The following is a 27,867-nucleotide window of genomic DNA, read 5'->3' on the forward strand; positions in this document are numbered from 1 at the left end:
CCTGTGTGGAGTTTGCATGTTCTCCCCGTGCCCGCGTGGCTTCTCTCCGGGTGGGCGCTCCGGTTTCCTCCCACATCCCAAAAACATGCAACATTAATTGGACACACTAAATTGCCCCAAGGTGTGATTGTGAGTGTGGCTGTCTGTCTCGATGTGCCCTGCGATTGGCTGGCGACCTCCTGCACGTTGACAGCCGGGATCGGCTCCAGGGCTCCCCGCGACCCTTTTGAGGATAAGCGGCCAAGAAAATGGATGGATGGATGGATGGATGGATGGATGGATGGACATGATGCCAGTACATGATGCGATCGTGTGTAAACGTGCAAATGTACGTTCCACACGTGAACGCTAGATGGCGCTTGGGCACAAGCGACCGCGGAATCTGTCGGCTCCGGTGAAGAACTCCAGCTGGACCTTGCTTGACTTTTTTTTTTTTTTTGGGTGGATCACGTGGACCGCGGGGATGTTTTTGTGGTTGCGCACAATCCGCGCTATAGTTCGACCGCCTGTTGTTGTTGTTGTTGTTTTTTTGTTTGTTTGTTTGTTTTTTTTTGCATTGGGAGGAGAAGAAGAGAGCCGTGCGCGGTGCGTCCGGTGCGCTCGCCGGAGCTGCGACGGGTTGCAACTTTTGCTTTGCGGTGCCGGTGGGGGAAGGACGAGCCGCTCGGAACTCTGATATACATATTTTTTTTTTCCTTTCTACTTCTTCTCCGTCCCCCAGTTGACAGCTGATGAGGTGAGCAAATTAAAAAAAGATTTTCAAATGAGGCTGCACGTCAAAGTATGAGAACCGTTTTTTTACATCACAAGTCAAGTGTGTGGTTAAAAATGTATTTTCCGCATCCGCGTTGCACAGGTGTACCTGATAATGTGACCAAGGAGTGTTATTCCTTGCAGCATGTTTTTTTTTTTTTTTTAAATGTAAATAAGGGAAGTATGTCTTTTGAAATCAGATCCCCACTTTATCGCAGCCTTTTCATTTATTATTAATATTAATTATTTGTGTGTGTATGTTCAAATACTCTTTCAGTGTGTTTAAAAGTTGCATCCAAATATGTTCAAATGTGTTCAAAGTAGGTGGGAGGAGAAATCTTAAATTATGCATTTAAAATGTTGTCAATACAGCATTCTTTTTATGTAAGGTGGATGTTCATCTAACTTTCAGGTGGGTGTGGAACGTAACACCCACGATAAACGGGGGAAAAAAATTGCGTTATTTACTTTTGTAATTCACCTGCTTCGGCACGAGCGCGTTCCACTTTTTGACCTTCGACACGATGAAAGATGTGCAGTCTCCTCATTGCTGCTGCATTTATGTGTTACGGTGTAAATGCATCTTCTCATCGGAAAAGTCTGCTGTTGCGGCCCCTTAGAGCGCCTTGTTGTCCGCCGTGAGTGCATGCTTGTCGGCGAGGAGGAGGAGGAGGTGGAAGAGCAAGAGAAATCATTTTTGTAATGGTACGATACGACAGTCATAGCACGTCGAAGGGGCTTCGCGCTCCTATGGCTGCTTTAGAGCGCCTCGTTGTCACGACATGAAAATCCCCCCTCCCGACCTGGTGGGATATTGTCGAGACACAGGAGGCCTTAATTTCACTTCACTTTTCACCATTTTGCAGCATCATTTTATCACTTGGTGATTTAAAAAAAAAAATCATTTTAATTTCGTCGTGTTAATGAGAAAGAAGATAATAAGAAATCATTTTCCCTTTACAGGGACTCTAAATGCCGTTTGAAAAAAATGAATATTGTGACTTAAAAAAAAACAAATCACTAAATTTTTAAAGAAGGATTTTCTGAAAAGTTTTGATGTGTCGCGAAAGGGTGACAAAAATATGTCGTGGATATCGTTAAAATCCAATCATGTGCGCGAAAACATTTGTGGAGGAGTGTCCAGTTTCCATTCATGTTTTTAAAAAAGAAACTTTAAAGCGTTTGATGGTGACGAAAGCGATTCATCTGTCAAAGGGGCGACGACGGAGCGTTTCCAGATCGCGATGACTCTTTGCTTTCCCACCATCCTTTGCACACGTATCCGGGGGGGGGGGGGTTTAGATCTCCGAGCAGCCCTTAATAGTTCCAGTGCAAATGTCATCCCGCTCGCCTTAATGAGAAAGTCAGGGCCGAGCGCTTTCGACGGCTTTGTCGAACCTCGCGCGTCTCCCCCCCCCCCCCCCCCCGCGACGATTGCGCTGCGGCCTCCTGAGAATTTTTTTTCTCACTCGCGGTCGCCGGCGCCGCCGCTGCCAACTCGCTTCTCCCAGAATTTGTTCAGATGATGAACGGTTGTCTTCCCAAAGGAATACTCGCACCTGGACAATCGGCTTTTTTTTTTGTTTCTTCTTCCCTTCTTGACTCTAAAATGTCTGCTTTAAAGCAAAACGTCAGGCTTTCTTTCGTGCCTTATGATAGACCCTTCCGTCCATCCATTTTCTCAGCCGCTTATCCTCACAAGGGTTGCAAGGAGTGCCGCAGCCTATCCCGGATGTCAACGGGGAGGAGGCGGGGTACACCCTGAAGTGGTTGCCAGCCAATCGCAGGGCACTTGGAGACAAACAGCCAATCACACTCACGATCACACCTCGGGCCAATTAATGTTGCGTGTTTTTGGGATGCGGGAGGAAAACGGAGCGCCCACCCGGAGAAAAGCCACGCGGGCACGGGGAGAACATGTAAACTCCACACGAGCGGGTCTGGGATCGAACCAGGGTCCGCAGAACCGTGAGGCTAACGCTTCACTAGCTGCTCCACTGCGTCGCCTCGCGACGCACACGTCGACCAAATTTCTTTTGGGTGTGTTGCTATGGTGACCTGTTTTCTTTACATCCAAAACGTCGTGTCAGGCGTTCGCGGCCTCTTGACGCGCTCCCACACTTGAGTCTTCTTCCCCCGTGAAGTCATCTTCCACGTCATATTTAATACCGCGCATTCCGAAAGTCCGCAAGAGGTGTTTCGCCGCGAACCAGAATCGTAAGCAGCAGGTTAAGCACACAAATCGCTCCGCTCGGATTTCCTTCGTCTTGTTGCGCTTGGCACGTCTCGATCCGAATTGCACCCCGTGCGACTTTTTTTTTTTTCACGGTGTCCCGCCGCGTGTTTGCATTCCAGCCAGGAGATGGAGAACAAGGCCGTGTACTCGAGTACGTACGAGGACCGGGAGAGCGCGTCCGTGTACGAGGACGCCTACGATGGGCGCAACCTGTCCAAGCTCAACCTGTGTGACGAAGGTAAGCAAATCACCAAAAACGTCCAAATGTCGTTCCGAAAAACAAAAGTAACCCCCGACAAAGTGCAGCTGAAGGCAGAAGTTGCTTCGCTTCCTCTCAGCGTCAACATTTTTTTTCCCCCTGTTTTTGGGTCAATCGAGACTAAGTCGGCGGCCGCTCAAACTTGCCCGAGCGTAAAGAAAGCGGAAGGATTCGTCCGCTCCGTCTGTCGTTAGCACGTCAGATTTCTTTATTTGCGCGAGTCTCACGGTAGTCGGGTTACGCAAGCTTGGCAGAACGGCCTCAGACGGAGTCAACTCGCTCATTAACGCCGTAAAATTGCTTTTTTTTGTGTGTGTGTGTGTGTGTGTCTTCTACAGAACCTTCTAAACATTTGCCAGCCAAACGCAGCAAGTTTGACTTTGCCATGCAAGCCAGGGGAATTTTAAGCTCAAGCCACCCTTGTGAGGATAGGCGGCTCAGAAAATGCATGGCTGAATGGATGCAATTTGAAGCTATTTACACACTAAAATTGCTTCTTTAGGCTGCACAAAATATGAGGAGGAGCTCTCAGTAATGGCTGCACGGTGGATTTGCGAGTAAAACGTTGGCCTCACAGTTCTGGGGAACCGGGTTCAATCCCGTGCCTGGTTTCCTCCGGGTGGGCACTCCCGCACTTCCTCCCACATCCCCCCCCAAAAAACACGCAACATTAATTGGACACTAAATTGCCCCAAAGTGTGATTGTGAGTGCGATTGGCTGTTTGTCTCGACGTGCCCTGCGATTGGCTGGCGACCGGTTCAGGGTGATACCCGCCTCCTGCCCGTTGACAGCTGGGATAGGCTCCAGCACTACCCGTGACCCTCGTGAGGATAAGCGGCAAAGAAAATGGATGAATGGAACTTTCGGGATGATGTGATTATATTACAAAAAAAAAAAAAAAAAGGGTTTTAAAGCATGGCATGATGCTGTTAGCTTAGCATACAAAATGAATGGTTGGATTAGCAAGGTGCTCACAAAATATTGTACACACAGTGCTAAATGCTACCGTCGTGAGCATAAGCAGTTCATGAAATGGATTGATTTATTTTTCCGGTACATAAAAGGTTGCTCTGTATGCAGCACAACCTTCCCGCATGGAAAGTCTTTTGGTTTTCTTGCCGTTCATGCACGTTGAAAGCTTTTACAACTTTGCCCCTCCTAGCTTAGCGTTGCAGTAAGCAAACAGTTCGCACCTGTGACCGAGACACCCGTACGCTAAACTAAGCTAAGCTAAGCTAATCTTTTTTCCAGCTTTAGCCTCCATTGACCCACTAACGTTTACGTTAAGAGGAAGTAAAGCCTCACGAGTGAACTTCCTGTTTGTGTTTGCAAGTTCTCGTGTCTTCCGCTGACTTGCTGAGCTCGACGGCGCCGTATACTTCAGCCGTGTGACACGCAAACGCACGCTCACGCATCTGCGGCAGCTGTGTTTGTCTTGCGACGCGTGCGTCTGTGCTCTTCATCGCCGAAGAAAAGTGCGAGTGTTTGCGTGCGTGCGTGCGGTCCAAATGAATTCATCCTGCTGAGAGGTCACGCCCGCCCGGAGGATTTTTAGCGTCACGATTTTGCCCTTAAGGGGCACGTTTCATTTTTATCGTTGGACAGAAGAGCTACATTATATATATATATTCATCCATTTTCTGATCTGCTTATCCTCACGAGGGTCGCGGGCAGTGCTGGAGCCTGTCCCGGCTGTCAACGGGCAGGAGGCGGGGTAACACCCGGAACTGGTCGCCAGCCGATCGCAGGGCACACCGAGAAAGACAACAGTCGCATTCACCATCACACCTACAGGCAATTTTAGAGTGTCCAATTAATGTTGCGTGTTTTTTTTGGGGGGGGGGGGTGGGAGGAAACCGGAGTGCCCACCCGGAGAAAAGCCACGCAGGCACGGGGACAACATGGAACCGCCACAAAAATGTGGCCGGGATTCCAACGGTGATCCTCAGAACTGCGAGGCCGACGCTTTAGCTAGTTTTGCGCCACTCCTCCACATATAAATATGTATATGTGTGTGTGTGTGTGTGTGTGTAAAAATACATTTCTCATCTTATTTTATTAGTTACAATAAATCAAGGCGGCACGGTGGCGTAGTTGGTACAGCGTTGGCCTCACAGTTCTGAGGTCCAGCGTTCGATCTCTGGGCCGGAACGCAAAGTCGAAAGTGGCACATCAGGTCATAATCTTTGCTAGCTTACATTTATTACAACTTTGCAAAAAACGAGTGAGTCAAATTTGATGCAAAGCGTCACAGTTTATTCACCTCATTAGTTGACAAACGAATTCAACTTTTGGCCTCTAAATAAATATGTACAAGAACATGTTGTTTTTATCGAACGCAACGGTCCCCCGGCCTTTGTCGAATTTGTTCCCAGAAGAAATGAATCTGACGTCTGAAATCCGCAAAGCATTCTTGAGCGTAGACACGGACGGGCCGACGTCCAACGCAAACTTTTAATGCGTCGCGTCATGGAAGCCAAAACGTCTCATTGTGCTGGCCGTTAGCTGCTGGCGCTAAACGCTTTGGATGAACTGTTGTTGTTTTTTGCTTTTTCTCAACCCCCCGATCAGGTTCTGGAAAGCGGCGCAGGAAACAGGATCAGTGTTGCGCTCAGCTCAACTCTCTGGCGGCCATCAAGTACGCCATCGTGTCGCTCTACGTGCTGGTGCTGCTCACGATCTTCGGACTCTGCCTGGCAGGTGTGCCGACAATTTCAATGTCACGAGATGCTAAATGTACATCGATGTGTGTTTAGGCCGTTCTCGAACGTCCCCCTTTTCGGATATTTTGAGATTTTTTTTTTTCCTTCTGTTTTCGAATGAAAATCGGTACTCGAACGCCCCCGACAAAATCCATAATGCGTGGCGCAAGCAGCTGACCCACCCACGATGCGTTTTGTTATTGTCTTTTCGAACGCCCCCTGGAAAAAAAAACAAAAAACTGAAACGACATAATGCGCGCGGTGCAACCAGCGGACTTTTGTTATCGTGAATAACGCAGCCTCTGCACACAGACGTTTCCCCGCAGTGACTTGTTTTTCTTCTTATCGAGGACGACTGTAATTACTCCCAATCATGGCAAAGAAGGCAAATTGCTTGTTTAAATTTTTGAAATTTATTCTGCACTTTTATTCATAAATAAAGTTTGGAAGGCTGAGGGCCGAGTCGCTACGGATACGGCAATGCGCTCCCAGCCGAGCCTACTCTACTACTCAAGCGTAGATTTTAAGCAAAAAAATAAAAAATATTTCTTACATTATTTTATTATATAAGTATTTAAACAATAATGTATTTCTACTATGCAGTTTATTATCAGGAAAAGCTAAAAAAAAAATGCTTTAAAAAGCTCAATTTTTTTACGCTTGGAACGCATTATTTCTTTTTCCATTCATTGTAATGGGAAACATCGATTCGGTTTTCGAGCAAATCGCTTCTCCAACCGCCGTCTGGAACGGATTGTGGCCGAGAACCGAGGCATCGCCGTATATCGTAAACGTAGACATTGAGTTTTAGCCTCGCGCTCCCGGAGGAGGCTTACGTTTCTTTTTATTTATCTTTTTTTCTGGGCATGTCTGTGATCAATAAGTTCGCACATGGAAATAATTTCATCTGCATCTCTTGTTTCTGCACACATGACATCAGGCCTGCCTCACAATGAAGATACACACACACTAAACTTCGGGGGTAGATTGTGTGTATGTGATGTGAAACACATAATTTCCGTGTTACTGTAACCGTGCGCCGCGCTTTGACGTGGCGAACGCGCGCGTAAGATAAACAAGTCACGTCTAGTGTGAAGCAAAATGCTAACAATTGAGAACGAGGAGGCGGAGCTTCAGAAGTGCGGCTTCCTTTTGGAATGCGACCCCCGCCGAACCCCCCCCCCCCCCAGCACTGATGTATATTCAACAGAACATTGTTTACCGGTGATGACACTCGCACCTCCCGTAAACGTCCCAGTAAGGGTACATCGTGTTTGCAGAGTTCTACACGACACTCATTTTCGAGTGGCCTTTCTTAGGGAAATGCTTGAGTTACGGTTTTGTACTCGCAACCCTTCTTGTCCTCCCCACTTCCTGCTGTGTCCTGATCCTTAGTGTTTGTCAGGTGTGCGTGATTATTTTTACACGACGACGCTGCAAAATCCACCCATCCTTCAGTCGGTGGCGTTCCTCAGGGTGACGTCTGAGAGCCATTGTTTTTCTCGCAACCTTCCTCGCCCTCCTCATTTCCTGCTGTGTTTTGATTTTTATGTCCGTGTCTAGCGTTTGCCAGGTGCGCGTGATTATTTCACACGACGGCGCTGCAAAATCCACCCATCCTTCAGTCCGTGGCGTTCCTCAGGGTGACGCCTGAGAGCCATTGTTTTTCTCGCAACCTTCCTCGCCCTCCCCACTTCCTGCTGTGTCCTGATCCTTAGTGTTTGTCAGGTGCGCATGATTATTTTTACACGACGACGCTGCAAAATCCACCCATCCTTCAGTCCGTGGCGTTCCTCAGGGTGACGCCTGAGAGCCATTGTTTTTCTCGCAACCTTCCTCGCCCTCCCCACTTCCTGCTGTGTCCTGATCCTTAGTGTTTGTCAGGTGTGCATGATTATTTTTACACGACGACGCTGCAAAATCCACCCATCCTTCAGTCGGTGGCGTTCCTCAGGGTGACGTCTGAGAGCCACTGTTTTTCCATCAACCTTCTTTGCCCTCCTCACATCCTGCTTTGTCCTGATACTTATGTCCGTGTCTAGTGTTTGTCATGCGTGCATGATTATTTTTACACGACGACGCTTCAAAATCCTTCCATCCAACCTTCAGTGAGATCAGTGGCGTTCCTCAGGGTGATGTCTGAGACCCGCTGTTTTTCTATCAAACGTACTCGCCGCCCTCACTTCCTGGAGTGCTTTTGTCCGCTCACGTGGTCTACATGTTACTTGGTATCAGCCTCCATTTGTGTACATTATGATTCTGTAAGTTGATTACGGCGAAAACCCCTTGGAAAAACCCCGGCCCGGTGCCTCTTCCTTGGCCTCGTAGCCAAATCTTGTCTGTTGTGCGTTTGTGTGATTGTGTGTGTCTGATTGTGTGTGTGTGAGTGAGTGACTTTGTGGCTTTTTCACCTTGAGCAAAGGGCCTCCTTGCAAATGTCAACGTTGTTAGGAGACGAAGGAAGACAAGACGGTGGAGACATTGAGGACAAAATGTGCTTGTGTGCGTGTGCACATGCGTGTGTGTGTGAGTGTGCGAGTGCGGTGAGTGTGTGCACATAGTCCTGAAGGTATTTTCTTATTTAGGACTTTTAGATGAGCTGCCCAAAGAACAAGCAATCAAAGCAGCCTTTTGTGTGCCAAGTGGCCCCGGTAGCGCTCCTAGGGGCGCCCCTGCATCCACGCTCATGTAAAAAAAAAAAAAAATACCCGTTTCTGTTTGCCAGTCCCCCCCCCCCCCCTCCGCAACTCTTGTTTGCCTTTGGAATGAATTCTCACTTGACTTTCTTTGGGTTGTTGCAACAGCAACACAGACCCCCTCCCCCCCTTAAATTGGCCCCTTGGTGACATCTCATTTTTAAAAGATAAGCGCAGCGTCGAGCTCGGAGCGAAATGAGGCAGACGAGCCAGACTGCAGTCAGCTCCGATCGGGAGACCCGACTCCAACAAATATATTTGTCCTCGCTTCAAAGGTTGGATTCCCGCCCGTTCGCGACGCTAAATTCTGTCGCTGCGGCCATCCGAAGGCAGTCGGAACGTACGGCGGGACTCCCAAAGTGCAAGCAAATGTCACGTGTCGCAACTCCATCTCGAGAAAAAAATCAAAATAAAAATAAATGTCCGCAAGCCAGTAAATGAAAGAGCCGAGCATACTTTACTGCTTGTGGGATGAGCGCAGAGACGTTTATTGGCCTGGCATATTGTACGACCGTATTTGGTCACGTAGACCGACGGCGCGAGCCGAAAACTGAATAACTGCTTTTTAGGAGATTTTACAGTTATCGTGTCCATGTGCAAAGGATAATCTTGATCATCGGAGACTTGGGACAATTTGGCCTTTCCTGGTTTTGATTTGAAAGTTGGAGAACTGCTCAAATGAGACCCGATACATCGGTACCCCCCGCAGTTGCAGAGAAATGCGGTGCGGGGCTGGAGCCTAATGCAGGACTCTGAGACGAGGGCATGGTGTTAGGCGTAGTTTTAATCAAAGCTGAGGTCATACACGGTGTAAACAGTCCGAGAAGGGAGAGGTGCAGAAACGCTAGGCTAGGCAGGATCCAAAAGACGTGCAGCGAGGTCTGATGACTAGGAGACAAACTAGGAAACATGAACTCGGACTTGGCTGTGACTATGAAATATAAACTAGGACTAGAAGTAGTGGACAAGTCTTGCTCATGACAGTGTGCATATTTTCGCTAAGGATGATCTCTTTGAGACCTCAGACCGTTAGACATTTGCTGAATATAAAATACTGCAATTTTGTCCGATATTCTGGACTCGTGTACCCCGCACCACACGGTAATCGCTCGGTATAACCCTTTGAAGACATCTGACAGTGGTGTTTTTCCATTTGCATGTGCGGAAAATTGCTCAGATTAGGCCAGATTACCGGAATCTACTTTAGTTATGGCGTCGTGCCGGCACGCACGCGTGCGACGCAGCTTTACAGGGGCTCGAACCGCTTTGAAGCTTTGTCAGAAAACGAGACGACAGAAGATAAAAGCCGGGCAGAGATCTGGACCAGATGTGGGAAAAGTGCAAGAGGGCAAATATGACACCGACACTCCGAGACAGGTTTTTTTGTTTTTTGTTTTTTTTTGGGGGGGGGGGGAATCTAAACTAAACACAAAATAGACACCGCATCATATTTAACACATGTGAAAGCAACACTCTGAAGGCGGTTGCCAGGATTCTGAGCATTTTAATCATCCAACCATCCCTCTGTCCCGCTTATCCTCACAAGGATCGCGGGAGCCCTTCAGCCAATCCCAGCTATCATCGGGCAGGAGCCAATCACAGGGAACATGGAGACAAACAACACTCGCAATCGCACCACGACTACCACAAGTACGATTTCCACGATATGGAACGGACAACGTTTGTTCCCAAACAAAGTCGAAGCGGAACCCAAAACGGCAAACGGGAGTTTTTAAGTGCTTTCGATTGACTCCGAGGACATAAAAGGAGGCAAACAAAAGTGCCTGGAGAACATCCAAACGGTCCACGGAACACGGCGCCGAGGTTCTTTCAGACCATCAAGACTACTTGGATGTCTCACGATCTGCGCCTTTTCGAATACATTTTTTGGGGGGGGTTCTTTTTGATGTCATTCCATTTTTGTGCCGTTATGTCTAAGCGCACAAAATATGTTCGCCGGAGTATCAACCCCGCGACCCGTGTGAGGATAAGCGGCTAAGAAAATGGATCGATGGGTGAATAGATGGACATTCCCTGCTTAACATTTCCATAGAAATTCTATTGAAAGATAGATTATATTATTTGACATTATTATATTATAATATACATTGTATTATTATCATTATTATATAGATTATATTATACACATATAGATTCTATAGAATTCTATAAAATTTGGACAGAACAAAAATGTTTCTATAGAAACTTGATTGGACTTGGGTCCTAAAGTTCTATAGTTCTTTAGAAATTCTTTAGAAATGTTCTATAGAATATTTTTAGCAAGGTTTTATTTTATGTATCTGGGAGGGGAGGGGGGGGGGGACAAAGTTGACTCCAGATCCAGACTTGGGTCCTAGAAATTTTAATGGACTTGGGTCCTAGAGTAAAAATGTAAATTTATTTTAAAATTCCTACAAAACAAAAATGTTTCTATAGAAATTTAATTGGACTTGGGTCCTAGAGTAAAAATTTCAATTTAATTTAAAATTTCTACAGAACAGAAATGTTTCTATAGAAATGTCATTGGACTTGGGTACTAAAGTTTTATAGTTCTTTAGAAATTCTATCGAAATGTCCTATAGAATATTTTTTAGCAGGGTTTTATTTTATTTATTTGGGGGGGGGGGGGGGGAGTAGACTCCAGGTCTGATCCCGGCCCGGTCGCGCAGAACCACGACACGCATCTGGATCAAGTGAAATTCAATGAAATCGTTGGCTGGCGTTCAAGTGTTCTTTCATGATGGCAAAACAATTGCACTCTTGTAGTAACGCGGCCCGCGGAACTCCCACACATGCTGCAATTTACACGCCGGTCGCCTCGTAGCGCTTTTCGTTTTTAATCGGAACAAGCTGCGCCGTTCACCGCGGCGCATTTTCCCCCTTTGCTCTGTGCGTTTGCTTGCGGTTTGACGCCGTAAATAGTTTCGAGGGAATACGCGAATGCCGCACGTGCATTTTCTCGCGTTCGCGATGATTCGGAACAACCGCGGGGAAAACGAAAACGCGACACACCGTGTTACACGCCCGTGAGATTACGGTCGAGTGACAAAGTGGAACATCTCAGCGTGTAAAAAGAGTCCAAGTGGATGGAAATTATTATTTTTTTTTTCCAAACAGCAGAGGCCACAGTTGGTCCTTTAAAAAAAATGAATGGATTGTTAATATGAGTAGTTTTACATGTCTACATGTTTTGCTTCACCGTTTGCTTTCACATATCTGTTGCTTAAAGGGTTATAACACCGCAAAATTGTTTCTTGTCACGGACCCAAATGCAGGACTTTGAGGCAGAGGCATAATGTTCAATGGGGTTTATTCCGGAAACTGGGTTATACACGGTGTACCGGTCCGAGAGGGCGGAGGCACAGAGGCGCTAGGCTAGGCTAGGCGGGATCCAAAAGACATACAGCAAGGGTTCGATGACTCTGAAGCAAACTAGCTAAATCAACGGGACAGGCTCTGACAAAAGGGCACAGAATCGCTGCGACTAGGGTTACTCGAACTTACGCGTTGAAGCGGAGAGTCCCACAGGCAGCGAATGCAACTCACTAACGCAAGGCAACGAACTGGCAAATTCCAATTACAAAAACTCCCACCTAAATGCCTGCTGTGATCAATGACAGGTGTCACCACCCGGAGCAGTGGCCTGGCCACGCCCCTCTCGGCAGTGGCCAAGCCTTGCTCATGACAGTTTCTGTTCATTAGCCCATCTATGGCATTTTGGATGTTTACTAGCACACTGCTGAACGGACCTCTTTGTGTTTGTTTTAAACACACCGCACCTTATTCTCTTTGTTTTCTGTTTATATTACTCACGCGACACACCAATGTGTTTTCGATAGTTTTACGTATCATGTTTTGCAATGCAGTATCGATACATCAGCGTCACATATTGATATAAGGATGTACTGTAAGTTGATTTGTTGCATTACAGTACAATACTATACACTAGCATGAAATATCATCATCATTGTTTTGTTATGAAACAGTTTACCACACGGACATGTCATTTTGAAGAACTCTGACAGTATTTTCTTGAAATGACTTTCTACCTCGTATGTTTTTTTGTCTTCCCGGGAGTGAGGGCAAAATGATCTTAAAATATGTGTCGAGATGAGCACTTCGGTGTCGGAAATAAACGTCAAGCTGCGAGGGAGTCAAAGCCAGAGTTTTGTTACCGTAGACGCTAATCCGCCAGACGTCGACGGACACGGATGCAGCAAGGCCTCCAGGATCCAAAAATCCCCGAGTGTTCTTTACATTTCCAGATAAACACAGAACAGTTGCCGTTTCTGGGATGATTTTTAGCGAGGCAAAATGTGCTCTGAGTCATCAAACTTGCTGGGAAAGTTTTTTTTTTGGAAATTATTTCATCCCAAATGCATCGTGGAAGCTGAGATGTTGACAAGGCTGTGACGGATCCGTTTGCTTTTGCACGGCTGTCAACGACGAGAAGCACAACGCCAAAAAAGTGACGAGCCGAAGCGGCAGCTGTCCCTTTGGCTCGCGGAGCGACTTGACAAAATTTCTTTTGCCGGCACCGCCGCACAAACGCTCTTCTCTCGAGACCACCGACAAGATTTAGTTCTGAAGATTTGTTCCTCGGCGGCACGTTTGCCTCACAGTTCTGAGGACCCGGATTCGGATTCGAGCGCCTCGTTAAAGGCTGCGAGTGCACGTAGGGGGGGAATTGCCGGACCGGACTGGACTGGACTGTCCGAGTGTGGACTGGAGCTGGACGTGCGGTGTTGCAGCGCAGGCAGACCATCATTTCGCAATTAGCCTCCCTGGTCTGGGATCATTGAGGGTAAAGCCAACATGCAGAACGAGCTGCAGTTCTTTTGTTCTCTGGCGGAGGTCCCCTATATTTTTTACCCTCATTTCGGGAACATTAAGACCCTGGGGGAACCCCAAGCCCCTCCCTCGCATAAATTGGCTTTACACGGACGATGTCGCGATGACATCACGCTGCAAAACATCTGGTGAGGAGCAGTTGCCGCGCTACACGGCGTCAATGGAACGACCGAAGAGTCCGCAGCCAAGCGCAAGACACGAAAGGTTAATGGATGTGTTAAACGTGGGGGCCCCTTTGCAGCTGAAACAACACACGGGAAGCTTTTTCCTACTTTTGACCGTCTCGTTAACTGCACGCTTTGAATCGTCTCCACCAGGCTTGGACCTGATGATTTTTCTCCCCGTAATGTGTTAGAAGTGGAGGAAAACTCTGGGCCGAATTCAACATCAAGACTTAAAATTTCCAGGCCTGGAGAAATGATAATGTACGGCGCATCCGCACAAAAGGGAGTTCTGTGTAGTGCATCCACGGGAACTACTGTCAAAATTTAGTTCTGCTAATATACTTGGACTGGAACAAAGACGTCGAGAGTACTGTTGTCATTTCTCGAGGTCCAGGATCAATGGGGACAAGGTCTACACGACACATCTGAGTGGATTGTTTTGAGAATCAGAAACTGTGGACATCAGTAACAATAGACAACACTCGATAGTAGTACGAGTCCTTCCAAGATCTACAAAGTAATCCTGCTAATGTAGTTCCTAGAACTGTTTATTACCCTGGCAACTCTTGGGGGACCGTTCTGTGTTTGGACAACGAGAACTATTGTCTGTTTTTGGGCTCGGCATAATTTATCAGGGCCAAAAGAAGATCCGGTACTGTACATATAAGAAGGACCAGGAACCTGCTGTGATAACATCCGATTGTAGCGTTTTCGTTCCGGAAACTGCAAGCACCAACAACTCTCCGGAAACTCTCGGTGGAACCGGGACCGTATAGTCCGAGAGCTTTCGATAGACTGCGACATCTGCTCTCCATTAAGCACAGCAGCCGTGATCCAAGCTGAGTGATTGATGTTGACCGAGTCCGTTAAATTTGGGGACTTTTTCACAGTCGCCTAGAAACGCTCAACAACAACCGTGCGGTGATTTCTTCTCCCCCCCCCCGCGCAGTGTCTCGCTCCCAGTCCTGGTCGCAGCGGCAGCAGGTGCTGATGGAGAACGTCACCCAGATGTCGGAGCGCTCTCGGCTGCTTCAGCGGACGTTGGGCGAGGGGCCCGATCGGGCCGATCTCCTGGAGAACATCTGGAAGCTGGAGAATCTCTTCCAGAACCACAGTGACAGGCTGCAAAAGCTCGAGGGTCTCGTCAAGGTGCTTCTTTTGTTTGGTGTGTTTTTAATCCTCCGTTTCCGTTGGCAGTAAGATCGTTTAGAAGAGCGACAATCACTCAGAGCACGGCTTGAGTTGAGCATAGTGCATGCTGCGATCGAAATTCCCAGCAATCGGACAGGTTCTCTCGGGTCTCTGTCTTGGAAGGCCCAAGGGAAATGTACCGTAGGACCTGAACCCTATCAAGAACCTCCTTGTTCACTTTTGGATGTTCCCAGAGCCTGGAAGTGGAGTTGAGAAGCACGCAAGCTCACTCCCTGCAGTCCGAAGGCTACCTGGTGCAGCTGGACGACCGTCTGTCTTCGTTCAGCACCTCCGCCGGCAGGAACCTGACCGGCCTGACTGCCGAGGTGGTGCGCACCTCCACTTGGCTCCACGATCACAACCTGCTCCTCAGGTCGGCGGAGTTGAAAGTGTCCCGGCCGTAACATCACAGCGGCGCGTTGACCATCGTGTTTATTTTTTCCGTTGTTGTTTAAAGGGAGACCTCAGGTCAGGTGAGCGGACTGAGAGACAAGTTGGACGAGGTTCACTGGATGGTGGGAGCTGTCAATCACACCGTCAGCAACGACATCAATATTCATCACTTGAAAATACAAGATCTGCAGGTAAGATCGCACCAAATACGAGTGGCGGTTAACGTTCCCAAGACCGGGAACTTCACCTTTGTCTTTCCTGGTCCTCCATTTTATTTCTCGACTCACTTCTTGAATCAAATCCACGCAACGTTGAAGCAAAGTGTACTTTTATCACCAGAAATGTTTCATGTCTCTTTATCATCAATCTCACACAAGTCCGTTAGCTCAATGGAAAACGCCATAGACGGGCTAGTGGATTTTTGCATCGTTATTGCGATCATTTCCTGAAAAGAAATGATCACAAACTGCTTAGTTCTTTACAGTCTGTTTGATTGGATCAGTACTAGACGTTTTTCATAAAGTACAAAAAAACCGTATCACGTATCAAGTATTTTGAAAAATAATGTTTTATGGGGGAGGTTGGTACAAATGAAACATTTGCATTCATTTCATCGGGGGGAAATTATTCAGTTCTGGGTCACTGACGTGGTCCAAAGTGAAAATTCTTTTCCGTAGATTCAGATCAGCAACATCACGGAGGACACGTCCAGTCTGTGGGTGACCCACGTCCACACGGAGGCGCAGCTGAGGAACGAGATGGAGATCTTGAACACCCTCACCGAGGACCTGCGCCTCAAGGATTGGGAGCACTCCCTGGCCCTGAAAAACATCAGCTTCGTAGAAGGTTTTCACCAATTATGGACATTATTATTCATACACTGGGAACACGTAAGAGGAATGTCCCTCATAAATCACTCCTGGGTGGAGCTGTGAGATGTTTTCTTTGTGACTCGTGAGCATAATGCTCCTCGCGTGCCAATTTTTAAATCTTATGTGGAATGAGTCTTGGGTGTGACTGTCAGTGTGCCTGGTTGCCGTTTTTTGGGGGAGTACGGCGCAATGGTGGACTTGACGAAGTCTGCAGTCAGCGCGTTCAGTGAGTCATGAATTTGTCTTTTTCGCAGGACCTCCGGGGCCAAAAGGAGAGAAGGGTGACACCGGACCCCTGGGGCGCACCGGGGCCCCCGGATTAACGGGTTTAAGAGGTTGGTACGCCGGACTAATGTCCAAAAAAAAAAAAATAAATAAATGTAACGGCGGAGATTCTAAACAGTCCGGGAACGTCTTATGGCGGTTTGTTAGGATTGCATTTCAGACCGCTTCCTGTTCTTGACGCGAGAGAAAATCCCTGCTGAAAAAAAACATAATCGGGTTTACGTTTTTGTAAGCCCCACGTCGTCGAGTTGGACGGCTAAACCGATAAACTTATTTGGACCTTCAACAAAATGTTCTCTGTGGCAGTCCATCTGCAGATGTGTAAAAAAATTGAAATAAGACACAAAATTTTTTTTTTACTTGTCTTGTCAACAATCACCCTTTATAGCGGCGGTCTCAAACTGGCGGGCTGCGGGCTATTTCCGGGACAATATTTCGTGCCCCCCACCCCGTCCTTTATATGAAAGTTTTACAGTGCTGTGGGCGGAGACGCCAAACCAACCGATCACGGTGGGATGTGCGGCTCTCGGGGGGGGGGCGGAACATCGAACAGGACTGACGCAAGCACAGAAACAGTTTTTCATTGAGTGGAAGTTACAGCAGTGTTGCCATGGAGAGTCCGATTAGTAGTTTACCGGAGAAACCCGGGGAAAACCCACGCAGGGGTGGGGAGAACGTGCAAACCCCGCACGGGCGGGGCCGGGATTTGAACCCCGGTCCTCGGAACTGTCAGGCCAATGCTCCAACCCCTACGTATCTATCTTTATCGTCACCTGTTCTCGGTCTTTGCGATTCTCCACACCACGTTTTTGTGGTCCGGGAAAAATAATGCAGTACAGCGTGAAGTACGCGGAGCCTCAGGATCCGGCGCAGGGTCGCAGCTGTGGAACCGGCTCCAGGGCCGTCATTTTTTACAAAAGCCCACTTTGACCTCCAAGTGTGTGTCTGGAGTGGCATCAAAGTCCCCACCCCCCCCCCCCCCCCCCCGCTCTCTTAAACACAACACAGCTGCTCGGCTGGCGCGGTCCCGCCGCCTTACGGTAACGGTGACGCCAGCGCGCGGCGGAAAGAACACGACTTCGTGCTTTCGGGCCAGTGCGCCGATGGCCGGTCGTCCGTCTTTGTCTCGTCGGAGGTCATCGCACCGTGAAGAAAACGCGTGCGAGCTCATTTTGTGGCCTGAGCCGCCAGGCCGTCGTCATTCAAGCAAAAATCTGTCTTTGCGAGCAGCTTCCCGATCGATTTTGAACAATACAGCAAGATCCCGACTGATCCGGACCGGCGGCTAACTCGAGATAATCGGGCCGAATCTGTGGGCTTCCTTTTTCGCACCGTACCGCTTACAAATTCCAAACAATCTTCCGTAAACAGATTATTGATCGACATGGAAGCAAGATCCTTATTGATTTTGAACATTGGAGCAAGGTCCACACTGGTTTTCACCAATAATAGAGACAAAATGCCTGAGTGGGGGATCAAACCCGTCGGCTCCTTTTCAGCGCTCGACACATTCGAAGGTTCAGTCAATCTTTCTCAATCAATCCCGCCGTTAAAAAAAAAAAAAAAAAAAAAGCAGAGCAAGGTCCGTATTGATCTTGAACAATATGCCAGGATGCTTATTGATCAGGAGTAATGGCTCACTCAAGATGGCCGAGTCGGGACAAATCCGTCGGCTCATCCTCACGAGCGTTTCAGTCGATCCCAAGACGAGTTATTATTTGGCATCAGAGCAAAATCGCTATTTTGCGTTTGCTCGCTTGCGCAAAATGGTCGAAAAATATCTGCCTGCTAATGTACGCCTGTTTTTAACACAAGCTAGCTGATTGGTTTAGAACCACCGTTCCATAAACGGGGTAACAAATAACATCTGAGTCGCAGATGGTACGGTCTGGCTATTTGAGCACAAACAAGGGAGCAGTAGTAAAACTGTATAGCAGGGGCGTCAAACTCATTTTTGTGGCGGGCCACACTGTACTTACGGTTTCCCTCAGACGGCCGTTATGACCGTGAAACCATAAAAATCTTTAACCGCCTCATCATATTTACACACGACATTTATGGACTAGTTTCGGAATCAGAAATCAAGAGCGATGGGTTCTTCAACTATTGTTGTTTGGCGACACAAAAATGCTTGCAATATCATTTGTGATATGACAATTTGAAATCTTGTTACAGATTTGAATAAAAAAAAAAATCATGGAAAGTTGATAAACGTGATTTGCCTCCACGGGACGCATAAAATCATGTGGCAGGCCAGATCTGGCCCCCGGGCCTCGAGTTTGACACCTGTGCTGTATAGCATTTTTACACTATTTTTTATCCTCTGCAAAGATTGACTCATAATAATAACAATAATAATGTACAATTTGTCCACATGTCTCAGCTGGGATAGGTCGAAAGGATGTACGATACTGCCCCCATGTGGCCAAGGCTGGGAACCGGCAGCACAATGTCCATTGATTTGAAGCAAAAAAATGTGGACAATTGGTTTCATTTCTTCACATCTATCCATCCATTTTCTTTGCCGCTTATCCTAACGAGAGTCGCGGGATAGTGCCGGAGCTTATCCCAGCTTTAAACGCGCGGGAGGCGGGGCACACCCTGAACTGGTCGCCAGCCAAACGCAGGGTACATGGAGACAAACACCCGCACTCAGAATCACACCTAGGGGCAATTAATGTTGCATGTATTTGTGGGAGGATTCCGGAGTGCCCACCCGGAGAAAAGCCACGCAGGAACGGGGAGAACATGCAAACTCCACACAGGTGTGGCCGGGATCGAACCCGGGTCCTCAGAACTGCGAGGCCAACACTTTACCAGCTGAGCCCACCGTGCCGCCATTACTGAGAACTGCTCCTCATATTTTATGTATCCCAAAGAAGCACGTTTAGTGTGCACATAGCTAATTAGCTTAAAATTCCATCCCTTCAGCCATTCATTTTCTGTGCCGCTTATCCTCACAAGGATCGCGGGAGCTTAAAAAGGCTTTTGGCTTACATTGCAGAGTCAAACTTGCTGGCAAATGTTTAGAATGCCACCTCATTTCTTCACATTCAATGTAATTTTCTTATTACCGTATGCTTTTATGAAGTTCCATACTACAGAGTGCTAGTTATTAATAAAAAATATATATATTATCGTTCCTTTTGGGTGAGGCTGGAACAAATGAAGGGCATTTCCATGTATTTCAATGCGTAAATGATCTCGAGGCGCCGCTTGCGTCCAGTCTCCCCGCGAGCACGCAATCGATTTTGAGCGATGGTTCATAATCGGTATTGTGCGTTCGGACTCGGCCAAAACAAACAGTGACCAGTCAGTCTATTAATACCGCTCGGTGTCTGCGAGTTTTGCTGCAGCAGAGCAGCAACAACGCCGGAGCGTACATGTGTTCCTCATTAGCGCGCTAGCTCGGAGAAGGTCCAGTGTGCTTACTGTAAACACACACACACACACACTTATTATGGTGGGGAAATATATTTTATTAGCTGGAGAGGGGCGGGGCGAGGAAACGATATCGCTGTTTTCCCCCAGTTTTTGGCACGTCAAAGAAGCTTTGGCGCGTTTATCCGGCAATGTCGTCCATCGGTGATGTCACGGTGGCGCCGGGGGAAGGCTGGGAATGGACCGCTCCAATTTGCGAGAACATGTAGGACAAATGTGGGGGGGAGTTCCTTGTCCCGTGTCCGGCGTACAGCGACGGGGACCGCGAAGAAGACCTACTTGGGAGAAGACCGTCAGGCAAGCCAAGTCTTTCGATTCGCTCTTCTTCATTCGACGCACCGCATAGAGGAGTCGTGTTAACGACCCTGACAAATTCGAATGATGAATAGAAATCAAGTATATAACACAAGCCTTCAAAACTGTAAAACACCGAGCGGTTCTCTCTGGCCGTGTCTGCTGAATGCTCACCACAGCGTGCGAGCACTTGCGGCAGACGATAAGGCGCTCTAAAGGAGTCACACCAGCGTCAAGCGCCCAGTCCACGTGTGGGCTGTGAAATCTTGACGTTACAATGAGGCACTCTAAAGCGTCCGTTGGACTCTTCGAAGGGAAGGTGCATTTAGGCATTTTTAGCTAGCTAACCGCACGTCGCAACCGCTCTGGCTAACTGCTAAAGTCAACGAAGTGACTCCTTCATTTTAAGCCCTTGCACACATTTTTCATAGACTTTCAAACGTGTAATGGCTTGAAAAAGAAATGTTGGCATTCACTTTATAGGGCGTTCAGATCAAGAAGATTGTGGAATTGGGACCACGTATTGTTATAAAAGTTATGATCTTTGGTGGTGAATGTCAGTTCTTGGCCGTGCTCTTGGGCCAGGTCCAAATCTCGTAGGAAATCTTTTCCCGAAGTGTGCAACCTCGCAGCTCAAGTTCACAGTGCAGCCGGAAAGTATTCACCGCGTTTCGCTTTGCATGTGAAATATTCACAGAATTTGCTCAACATTTTGCGAACGCACTTTTGGAAGCAACGCCAGCCTCGATTTTGCTTTTCTTGAAGACGCGTCCATCTCGGGTTCACCCAATCGTTTGCGGCACCCCTCAAGTTCCATTAGGTTGGGTGGGGTGCATTGCTGCGATGTTCTGAAGCAACTCCTTTGATGACTTGACTGGAGTGTACGCTATTGGTGAACAACTTCCAGACGCACTCTTGTGTTCGTGTCACTCTTAGGATTTTCTGGAGAAAAGGGCATCCAGGGTCTTCGTGGAATCAAAGGATCCAGTGGTGACAACGGCAATCGAGGTGAAAAGGGAGAAATTGGACCTGCCGGACCAAAAGGTGGGTGCGAAATCCGATCGCGACAGTTTGTTGTTAGCAACGCTAGCAGAGTTTGTCGTCGTTGACAACGGCAGCAACGGTCACGTTGACGCGGTTGGTAGGCGTAGTCGTCAGTAACGATGTGCCACGCTGACGACTTGCTGTAGAAGCCAAATAAATATGTATAAAACAACATCCTACAATGCGATTCAGTGGTTAAGGACGTGGCGACTGGAAGCGACACCCACCGGACGTCCAGGAAGGTTGTGTCGAGGGGTGGGTTTTGTAGTCAAAATGAAATCAAATTAAAGCCTACTATATTTTGGGGGAAAAAAAAAAAAAAACACAAACAAAACAAAACCCAGACCTTTTGGGCGAAAAGACCACACTTGAAGGTCGGTTTTTGGATCACAAGGTCCACTGCTGACAGCCGCAAATAAGAGCAAATTTCTTTTACGAACGTTCAACACTTTGATTCTCCAGAGCCAGCCCGGTGGCCTCTGTTTAATTTATACCAAATAAAGGGTTTCCACGGATAACAAAAAAAAAAGAAAGAAAGAAAAAGAAAACTGCCCCACATATGATCCAAATATCCAAACAGTGCAACCCGGGGAACTGGAAATGTTTTAGCAGTCAAACAACTTGGAAATTCACCTAAAATTCCAAGGAAAAACTGCCACAAGAGTCCAGAATTTGGTCAGAACAAGAAAAACAACAACAAAACCACCATAAAAAGTGAACTCATGATGACGTCTCACGTCCTGCTGTGTTGTGTCTCCAGGCGAACGTGGGGAGCGAGGGATGAAAGGAGATAAGGGTGACAGAGGAGTAAAAACAGGTGAGGAATGTCAACACTTTTCCTTTTTTCAAAATTTCGACCCACGAGACAACGTCATTGACTGGTGAGATTAATCAAGACATCTCGTAAATGCAGTTTTTCGGCTCTGGCGAACTGTCGTATTCGACTGTTCTTCCAACTTTTCACCGAAATATAGCGCGTCGGAGCAAGAACACGCTTGCTTTATTGACTCTACGTCCAAAAAGATCGTACAAGCAAAATTTGATTCACGGCAACCGATGATTCAAATCGTCACTCGTTTGGTGTTTAAGCGTCTTTGTGTCGCTCAAAAGCGACAGTTCACAGTCGAGAATTTACAAGCTGATGATTTTATGGTCTTGGGAAAAACACACGCGTGCACACCTGCTCGGTTACACAGATCTACGTGCTGTAGATCTGCTTCGCGTTTAAGACTAAAGTCGCATCAAAGGCAAGCCAGAAACATTCTCCAGTACTACTGCGGGATGAAGGAAAATACCGTCAAAGTGCGTTAGCAAATAGCACACATGTTTCTCCTTCATTGAAATATTTTTGCGAAGTGCAGATGGACGTTTATGTCACGGCTTTCCGGCGTGTAGCATTCGTTGGCGTCCCGTTGGCCCGCGGACACGACATCCACGTCGTACATAAACGACACAATAAAGCGGAGCAAAAGTGACTTTTCAAGCCTAATAACGCCTCATGTCTTAAGTGCGGTTCTGAATCGCGCCACAAAGTGACATCATAGATTGTAAATCAAGTCTCACTTGACGTTGATTGTTAGCCTTTAGCCGCAAGCGTCAATGTAGCTTTTTTTTTTTTTTTTTTTTTTGAGAATGTTTTTGTGTTGTTATTTTACGTTATACTTAAACTGTGTAGAAGATGGAAGACTGGAAGAAAACGATAGCAAGTTAGCTCATGGCTAACCTAGCTTAGTTAGTTAGCAGTCTCTCAAGAAAATATGTTCTCATATTCCCTGATGTTTTGTTTTAGCCTTTTTTTAGGACTAGAATGTTTGTGTCACAAAGTCTTTGTAAGACCTTTGACAGTATTTTAATCGTGTTTTTTTTTTGACAGGAAGAGCTCATTTTTGACAAGCTAAGCTGCTAGCATAGATAGCTCATGTTAATATATACATTTCCCATTCCGTTTGTTTTTAATATCCTCCTTCACCACTGATTATATTATACTTGAGTGTACATTTACAGAAGTTTTTCATCGTCACATCCTCCAGATTAATACCAGACTATGAACTGAATTTACTTTTACATCAAAGTGCATTTGAAAAAAAAAAAAAAAAAAATGGAATTGTACGTCTGAACTTGGGCCTCATTTCATGAAACAGTTGTCGGTCGCACACAAATGTCCCGCACATGGGGAATTCCGCGGTCCTATAAAAAGCCGCCTTTTGTCCTTCAAGTGGAGGACCCCCTGGTGCGACTGGTGAACGGCTCGGGCCCCCACGAGGGCCGCGTGGAGGTCTTCCACGAGCGGCGCTGGGGGACGGTGTGCGACGACGTGTGGGACAAGAAGGACGGCGACGTGGTGTGCAGGATGCTGGGGTACCGAGCGGCCGCCGAGGTCCACAAGACGGGACGCTTCGGACAAGGTACGTAAAAAGATGTAAAACACTCGAGAGTGTTAGCTATAGCTATGCTACATATCGCCTTCCGCAGCACAACTCAGCTTCAAACTCACGATTTACATTTACTGTCAAATTAAACATCAAACCAAGAGAATTGCTGTCACTTACACTCGTTGTGACTACGAGTGAATTATACTGCCGCCTAGAGGCCAAGTTGCACACACCAGAAGCAGCCAACATGAATTAATAGTGCTGCACAAATGTTTGAATTCTTTACATCTTTATGTTATGTGTTTGACTAAAGTTAAATAGTGATCTTATATATTAATGAGAAGGGCGGATCAGATTAATAGCGTTTCCCTTTTTACCAATGGGGGAAGACGATTTGACTTACAAATGTTTTGGGTTTTGAGTGTGGTGACGCAAGAATATCTAATATCTCAAGGAAGGACTGTATTTAAAGGTTTGGGAAGCTGTATTGTAAAGTATTATTTGAATACTATATGATCCAAAGCGTGCTTGTTACAGCAGAAAATCAACAAGATGAACCCGATTCTTGTTCCTGGTTTGTTTTTTTGGGTGCACTCCAAGTTTGGGAAATTACAAAAGTGTACCGACACGTTTGTCCGCGTGTTCCCACTCAGGCAGCGGCCTGATCTGGATGGACGACGTGGCGTGCACGGGTTCCGAGGACGCCATCCACGAGTGCAAGTTCTCCGGTTGGGGCAAAACCAACTGCGGCCACGTGGAGGACGCCGGCGTCACGTGCCTCGTCTAACGGGACTTGGACCGCCTCACAAACGCACGGGTTCCGCTCCTTTTGTCCCGGACACCTCGTGGTCCTTGTCGCTACTGGCGCAGGAAGTGGGACCGTTTTCGCGTTGATGGACGGACGTCGAGGCTTTCAAAGGCGAGATCTGTCAAACCTCCATTTTGGGACAGCCGATGGCACCGCTTCGCCTCCACGGCGCCCACGTGGCGGCCTTGTAAAGATTTCCGATCGTCACCGTTTTTGCGCCGTACTATGAGGACCCGGGCTCCGCGGTACCGGGACTGCATTTCTTGTACTTTGTATTCCGTCTCAACTCAACGGCCTTTAGGAGAGCTTACAACCTACTCACAAAGTCGGCGGATACTCCAAACGCAAAGACACAAATGCAGCAAAATCATGGACTCGTTCGCTGCCAGTCGTTTTACCGCATTTCCACTGATCCTTCAAGACAGAATATTTTCTTCTGTGACAATATGAGCACCAAACCTGCCAAAAGAAACACTCGATTCTCGTCTTTCACTCGGAAAAGGGTGTTTTCCCTTCTTTAATCATCAGCAGTACGTAGCGTGCCTTTATTTCTGAGTAAAAAGCAAAACAGTGACTTTTACAAGAACATTTTGTGCTTTTATCAAACTATTAAAGAACAAAAACAAGACGTCGAAAGGGCTTTTGATCGCAAAAACACGTATTTACAGATCTTCCACTGAGAAAGGCGCCGACTCACCGCGCGACTCAAGTTGAACCGTTTTTACACGCATTTACAGTTCATCATGTCGCCATTTGTCACTCTCAGTTTGAAATGAATCTTTCATCTCGTTCATCTTTGTCTTCTACTCAAAAGCTGCTCTGATCGGAAAGCCGATGCAATGCAACGCCGCCCTCTACAGAGATCAGTTCGTCATTGCAGTAGCTTCCAAACCTGAATTTCACAGACAAGCTCTTCCACGGCTACCAGTTGAAACATGTACTTCACAAATTCATACGTCGCAATCTATGCTTTGATTGATATCGTGACACCCACGGAAATCCTTAAATCTACGCCGTGAAATGGTAGTCAACAAATCCCCGAATCCCAAAACAATAGCGTTTATCCGTTTTTTTTTGGAAAGAGGTGCTCGTAGTCGGCACTGTACGTCCCAGCGGTGTGTTTCCCATTAAAGTTTTTGTCTTTTCTTTTTATTGCGTCACATTCCGACGCAGTGGAAGTGACGCCAAAGCGAACGCGCGGCTTCCGTTTTGTTTATTCTCCCCGTCCTGCTTTGTCATCACAACTCGTCGCGTCTGCCTGGCCAAAGAGACGCAAACGGCTCAAATTATCTCGCGCTCTCCTCTGCGACGCCGGCTCAACGCGGCGAGACCGCTCCGTCGCGGCGGTTTAGCATGCTAACGTGCCAGCGTGCTAGTTTTTCCTCTCAGTGTAACAAATTGCCAGCGGCATCCCGTTGAAGTGACGGCAAATTCCATCGGATTGTTGCTGTTACATCACCGACCCTTTGTTGCTAGGCGGAATTTGTCGCCCATAACCATTCCTCATTCGTAGAGCACGTTAGTGACGTCCACTTCAAAACCGGAAGTACATAACTCCAAAAACTGATTTGAAATCGAATCACGCTCGTGTATTAAATAAAGAAAGACGAGACACCACCACATTTTTTCATAACCGCTAATCCAGACAGGAAGCCGAGAATTGCAAATTTCTCGCGGCTCGACTCATGTTTTCTCGTGATCACGTCAAAATCGTTTTCACGCCGTACTTTTTGAAGATGAGAAGCGCTCTCAGCCATTCGCTTATTTTTAACGTTCTTTCTTGCATGTCATACATGTGTTCTACATTATGCGGCGGCGGCGTTCAACATTTACTGGAAGGGCTACGACGACACGGCAACCCCCAAAATATTTCGCAGTGTGTCGTTTGATTTGTACTACTACTACTAAAAAACTGCATATGCACTGCCGAGACAATTTATGTATTTTAACAGGTGAGCTTGCTTTTTTGCTGGCAATGTTTTTTGATTGACAGCCCCGAGGTGCAAATTCCACTTATGAGCGTTCCCACGTGTGACGCTTACAACTTGGTTAACCGGCACCAACTTATTTTTTAAAATTTAATATAATCCAATGATACTTAAATATAATAATAAAAAAAAAAAAAAGAATTTCCCTGAAAAGTACAAAAAAAAGCGGTTTTGTACACGGCATTAAAAAAATTTTTATAATGTGTTTTGCAATATGGAAAATAGCACTTTATCACACTGTACTTTATAATAATAAAGAAACATAACAGTTTGTACAGCTTGATTAATTGATCGTGGCGCCTTCTAGTGTGCTTGAGCAAGCCATTGGGCGTCGGTATCATAGAATTATTCAGACAAATGAACTTTGTTTTATTATGGAGTTTTACTCAACTCGTAATCTGTTCGGGGGATAAAGAATATTGGAAGTTAGATTGTCTGTCTACATATATTGCTGCATTGTTTGTTGTCCCATGATCTTGATAATTCTACAGTAAATGGGCGTGTGTTTACGGTTCATTATGAGTGTCTTTTCAGTCTTAACGTGAATATGCTGTACATTCAAATGTACATTCCGATATCCTATTTCATTTTCTCTTGTCTTACTTTTCATTTTTCCCACAGTGTCTAAAATTCGTGACAGTTTGATGGCCGTTTAAGGGCCCTCGGGGCACGTTCCAAACTCACGTTTGAGAGACCCGACGTTATGTCGCTCAGTCAAATCACTCGCACGGTGTCGTAAATTCTTTTTGTCCGTTTATTGATTTACGGCACCGTGCAGGGCAGTAATATTTCATTTTCTAATCACAAAGGGAACGCGAAGCTGCCACAAGAAATGTGTCTTCATTTGCCGTGCAGGTGCAGCGGGCTTCATTCCATTTGCTTACGTAGACGTTGCGAGAGGCCGCTCACTCCGGTCGGGCACGCGCGAATCGATTCGCATCTATGCGGAATGAGAGGCCATTTTGATGTCTGAGGATTGGAAGCAGGCGTCATAATAAATCACTGTAGGCCGGCTGATGTTTTCTTTTCTCGTGATGATTTTTGTTCTGCTTTCCCTCAAGATGAATGCTTTGAGTCGGCTTGATTACGTCCGTGATGTTGTCAGGTCAAACCTCGCCGGAGCTGCAAAGACTTGTGCGCAGGGACTTGTATAGTTTGGGGTTTTTCCTTCTTGAATTAACCAAAACAGATTTTCGTGTTGCAGAGCACACCGAGGCATGCGCCTGCATTAACCGCAAAACGTGGGGCCCACCTCCCCTGGAGCAGAAATGAAATGAAGACGAGAGCATTATTTGCCGTCCATCGCATTCCTCCTCCCCAAACTCAAAAGAAGAGTTCTGCCCGGGCCCGAAGTGGGGACAACACGTCCATTGTGAAGGAGGAAAACATGGAGGTCAATTGCAGACAAATGTAATCATTCAAATACTGCGGTGTGCTTATTGTGTCGATATGGTTGCGATGATTTGATGAGTCAATGACAGTCCTCCCAAAAATTTAAGACGCAGTGACACGTCCAA

General features: G+C 46.9%; 1 protein-coding gene across 3 annotated transcripts; it reads left to right on the top strand.

The window, feature by feature from the left end:
* The first annotated feature begins 416 nt into the window (after positions 1-416).
* Positions 417-27,768, top strand: scara5 (scavenger receptor class A, member 5 (putative)). Of its 3 annotated transcripts, XM_061812652.1 has the most exons (13): positions 417-736; positions 3,109-3,227; positions 5,821-5,949; positions 14,612-14,811; positions 15,048-15,226; positions 15,311-15,437; positions 15,924-16,092; positions 16,373-16,453; positions 21,075-21,182; positions 21,943-21,999; positions 23,399-23,587; positions 24,208-27,455; positions 27,555-27,768. In XM_061812652.1, the coding sequence occupies exons 1-12, from the start codon at positions 732-734 to the stop codon at positions 24,339-24,341; spliced, it is 1,497 nt and encodes a 498-aa protein (XP_061668636.1). In that variant the 5' UTR covers positions 417-731; the 3' UTR covers positions 24,342-27,455; positions 27,555-27,768. The 3 variants fall into 3 exon arrangements, with proteins under 3 accessions (XP_061668636.1, XP_061668638.1, XP_061668639.1); XM_061812654.1 differs by lacking the exons at positions 417-736; positions 27,555-27,768 and adding an exon at positions 2,184-2,970 and having other exon boundaries at positions 24,208-26,836; XM_061812655.1 differs by lacking the exons at positions 417-736; positions 27,555-27,768 and adding an exon at positions 2,184-2,793 and having other exon boundaries at positions 24,208-26,836.
* The last annotated feature ends 99 nt before the right edge of the window (positions 27,769-27,867 follow it).

This window comes from Syngnathoides biaculeatus, chromosome 23 (assembly GCF_019802595.1).
Source record: "Syngnathoides biaculeatus isolate LvHL_M chromosome 23, ASM1980259v1, whole genome shotgun sequence".
Lineage (NCBI taxonomy): Eukaryota > Metazoa > Chordata > Actinopteri > Syngnathiformes > Syngnathidae > Syngnathoides > Syngnathoides biaculeatus.

Excerpts from the sequence above, each read along its gene's own strand:
- scara5 (XM_061812652.1), top strand. Across the intron at positions 3,228-5,820 it reads GCTCAACCTGTGTGACGAAG|GTTCTGGAAAGCGGCGCAGG; the intron begins GTAAGCAAATCA and ends CCCCCCGATCAG. Across the intron at positions 16,093-16,372 it reads AAACATCAGCTTCGTAGAAG|GACCTCCGGGGCCAAAAGGA; the intron begins GTTTTCACCAAT and ends TCTTTTTCGCAG.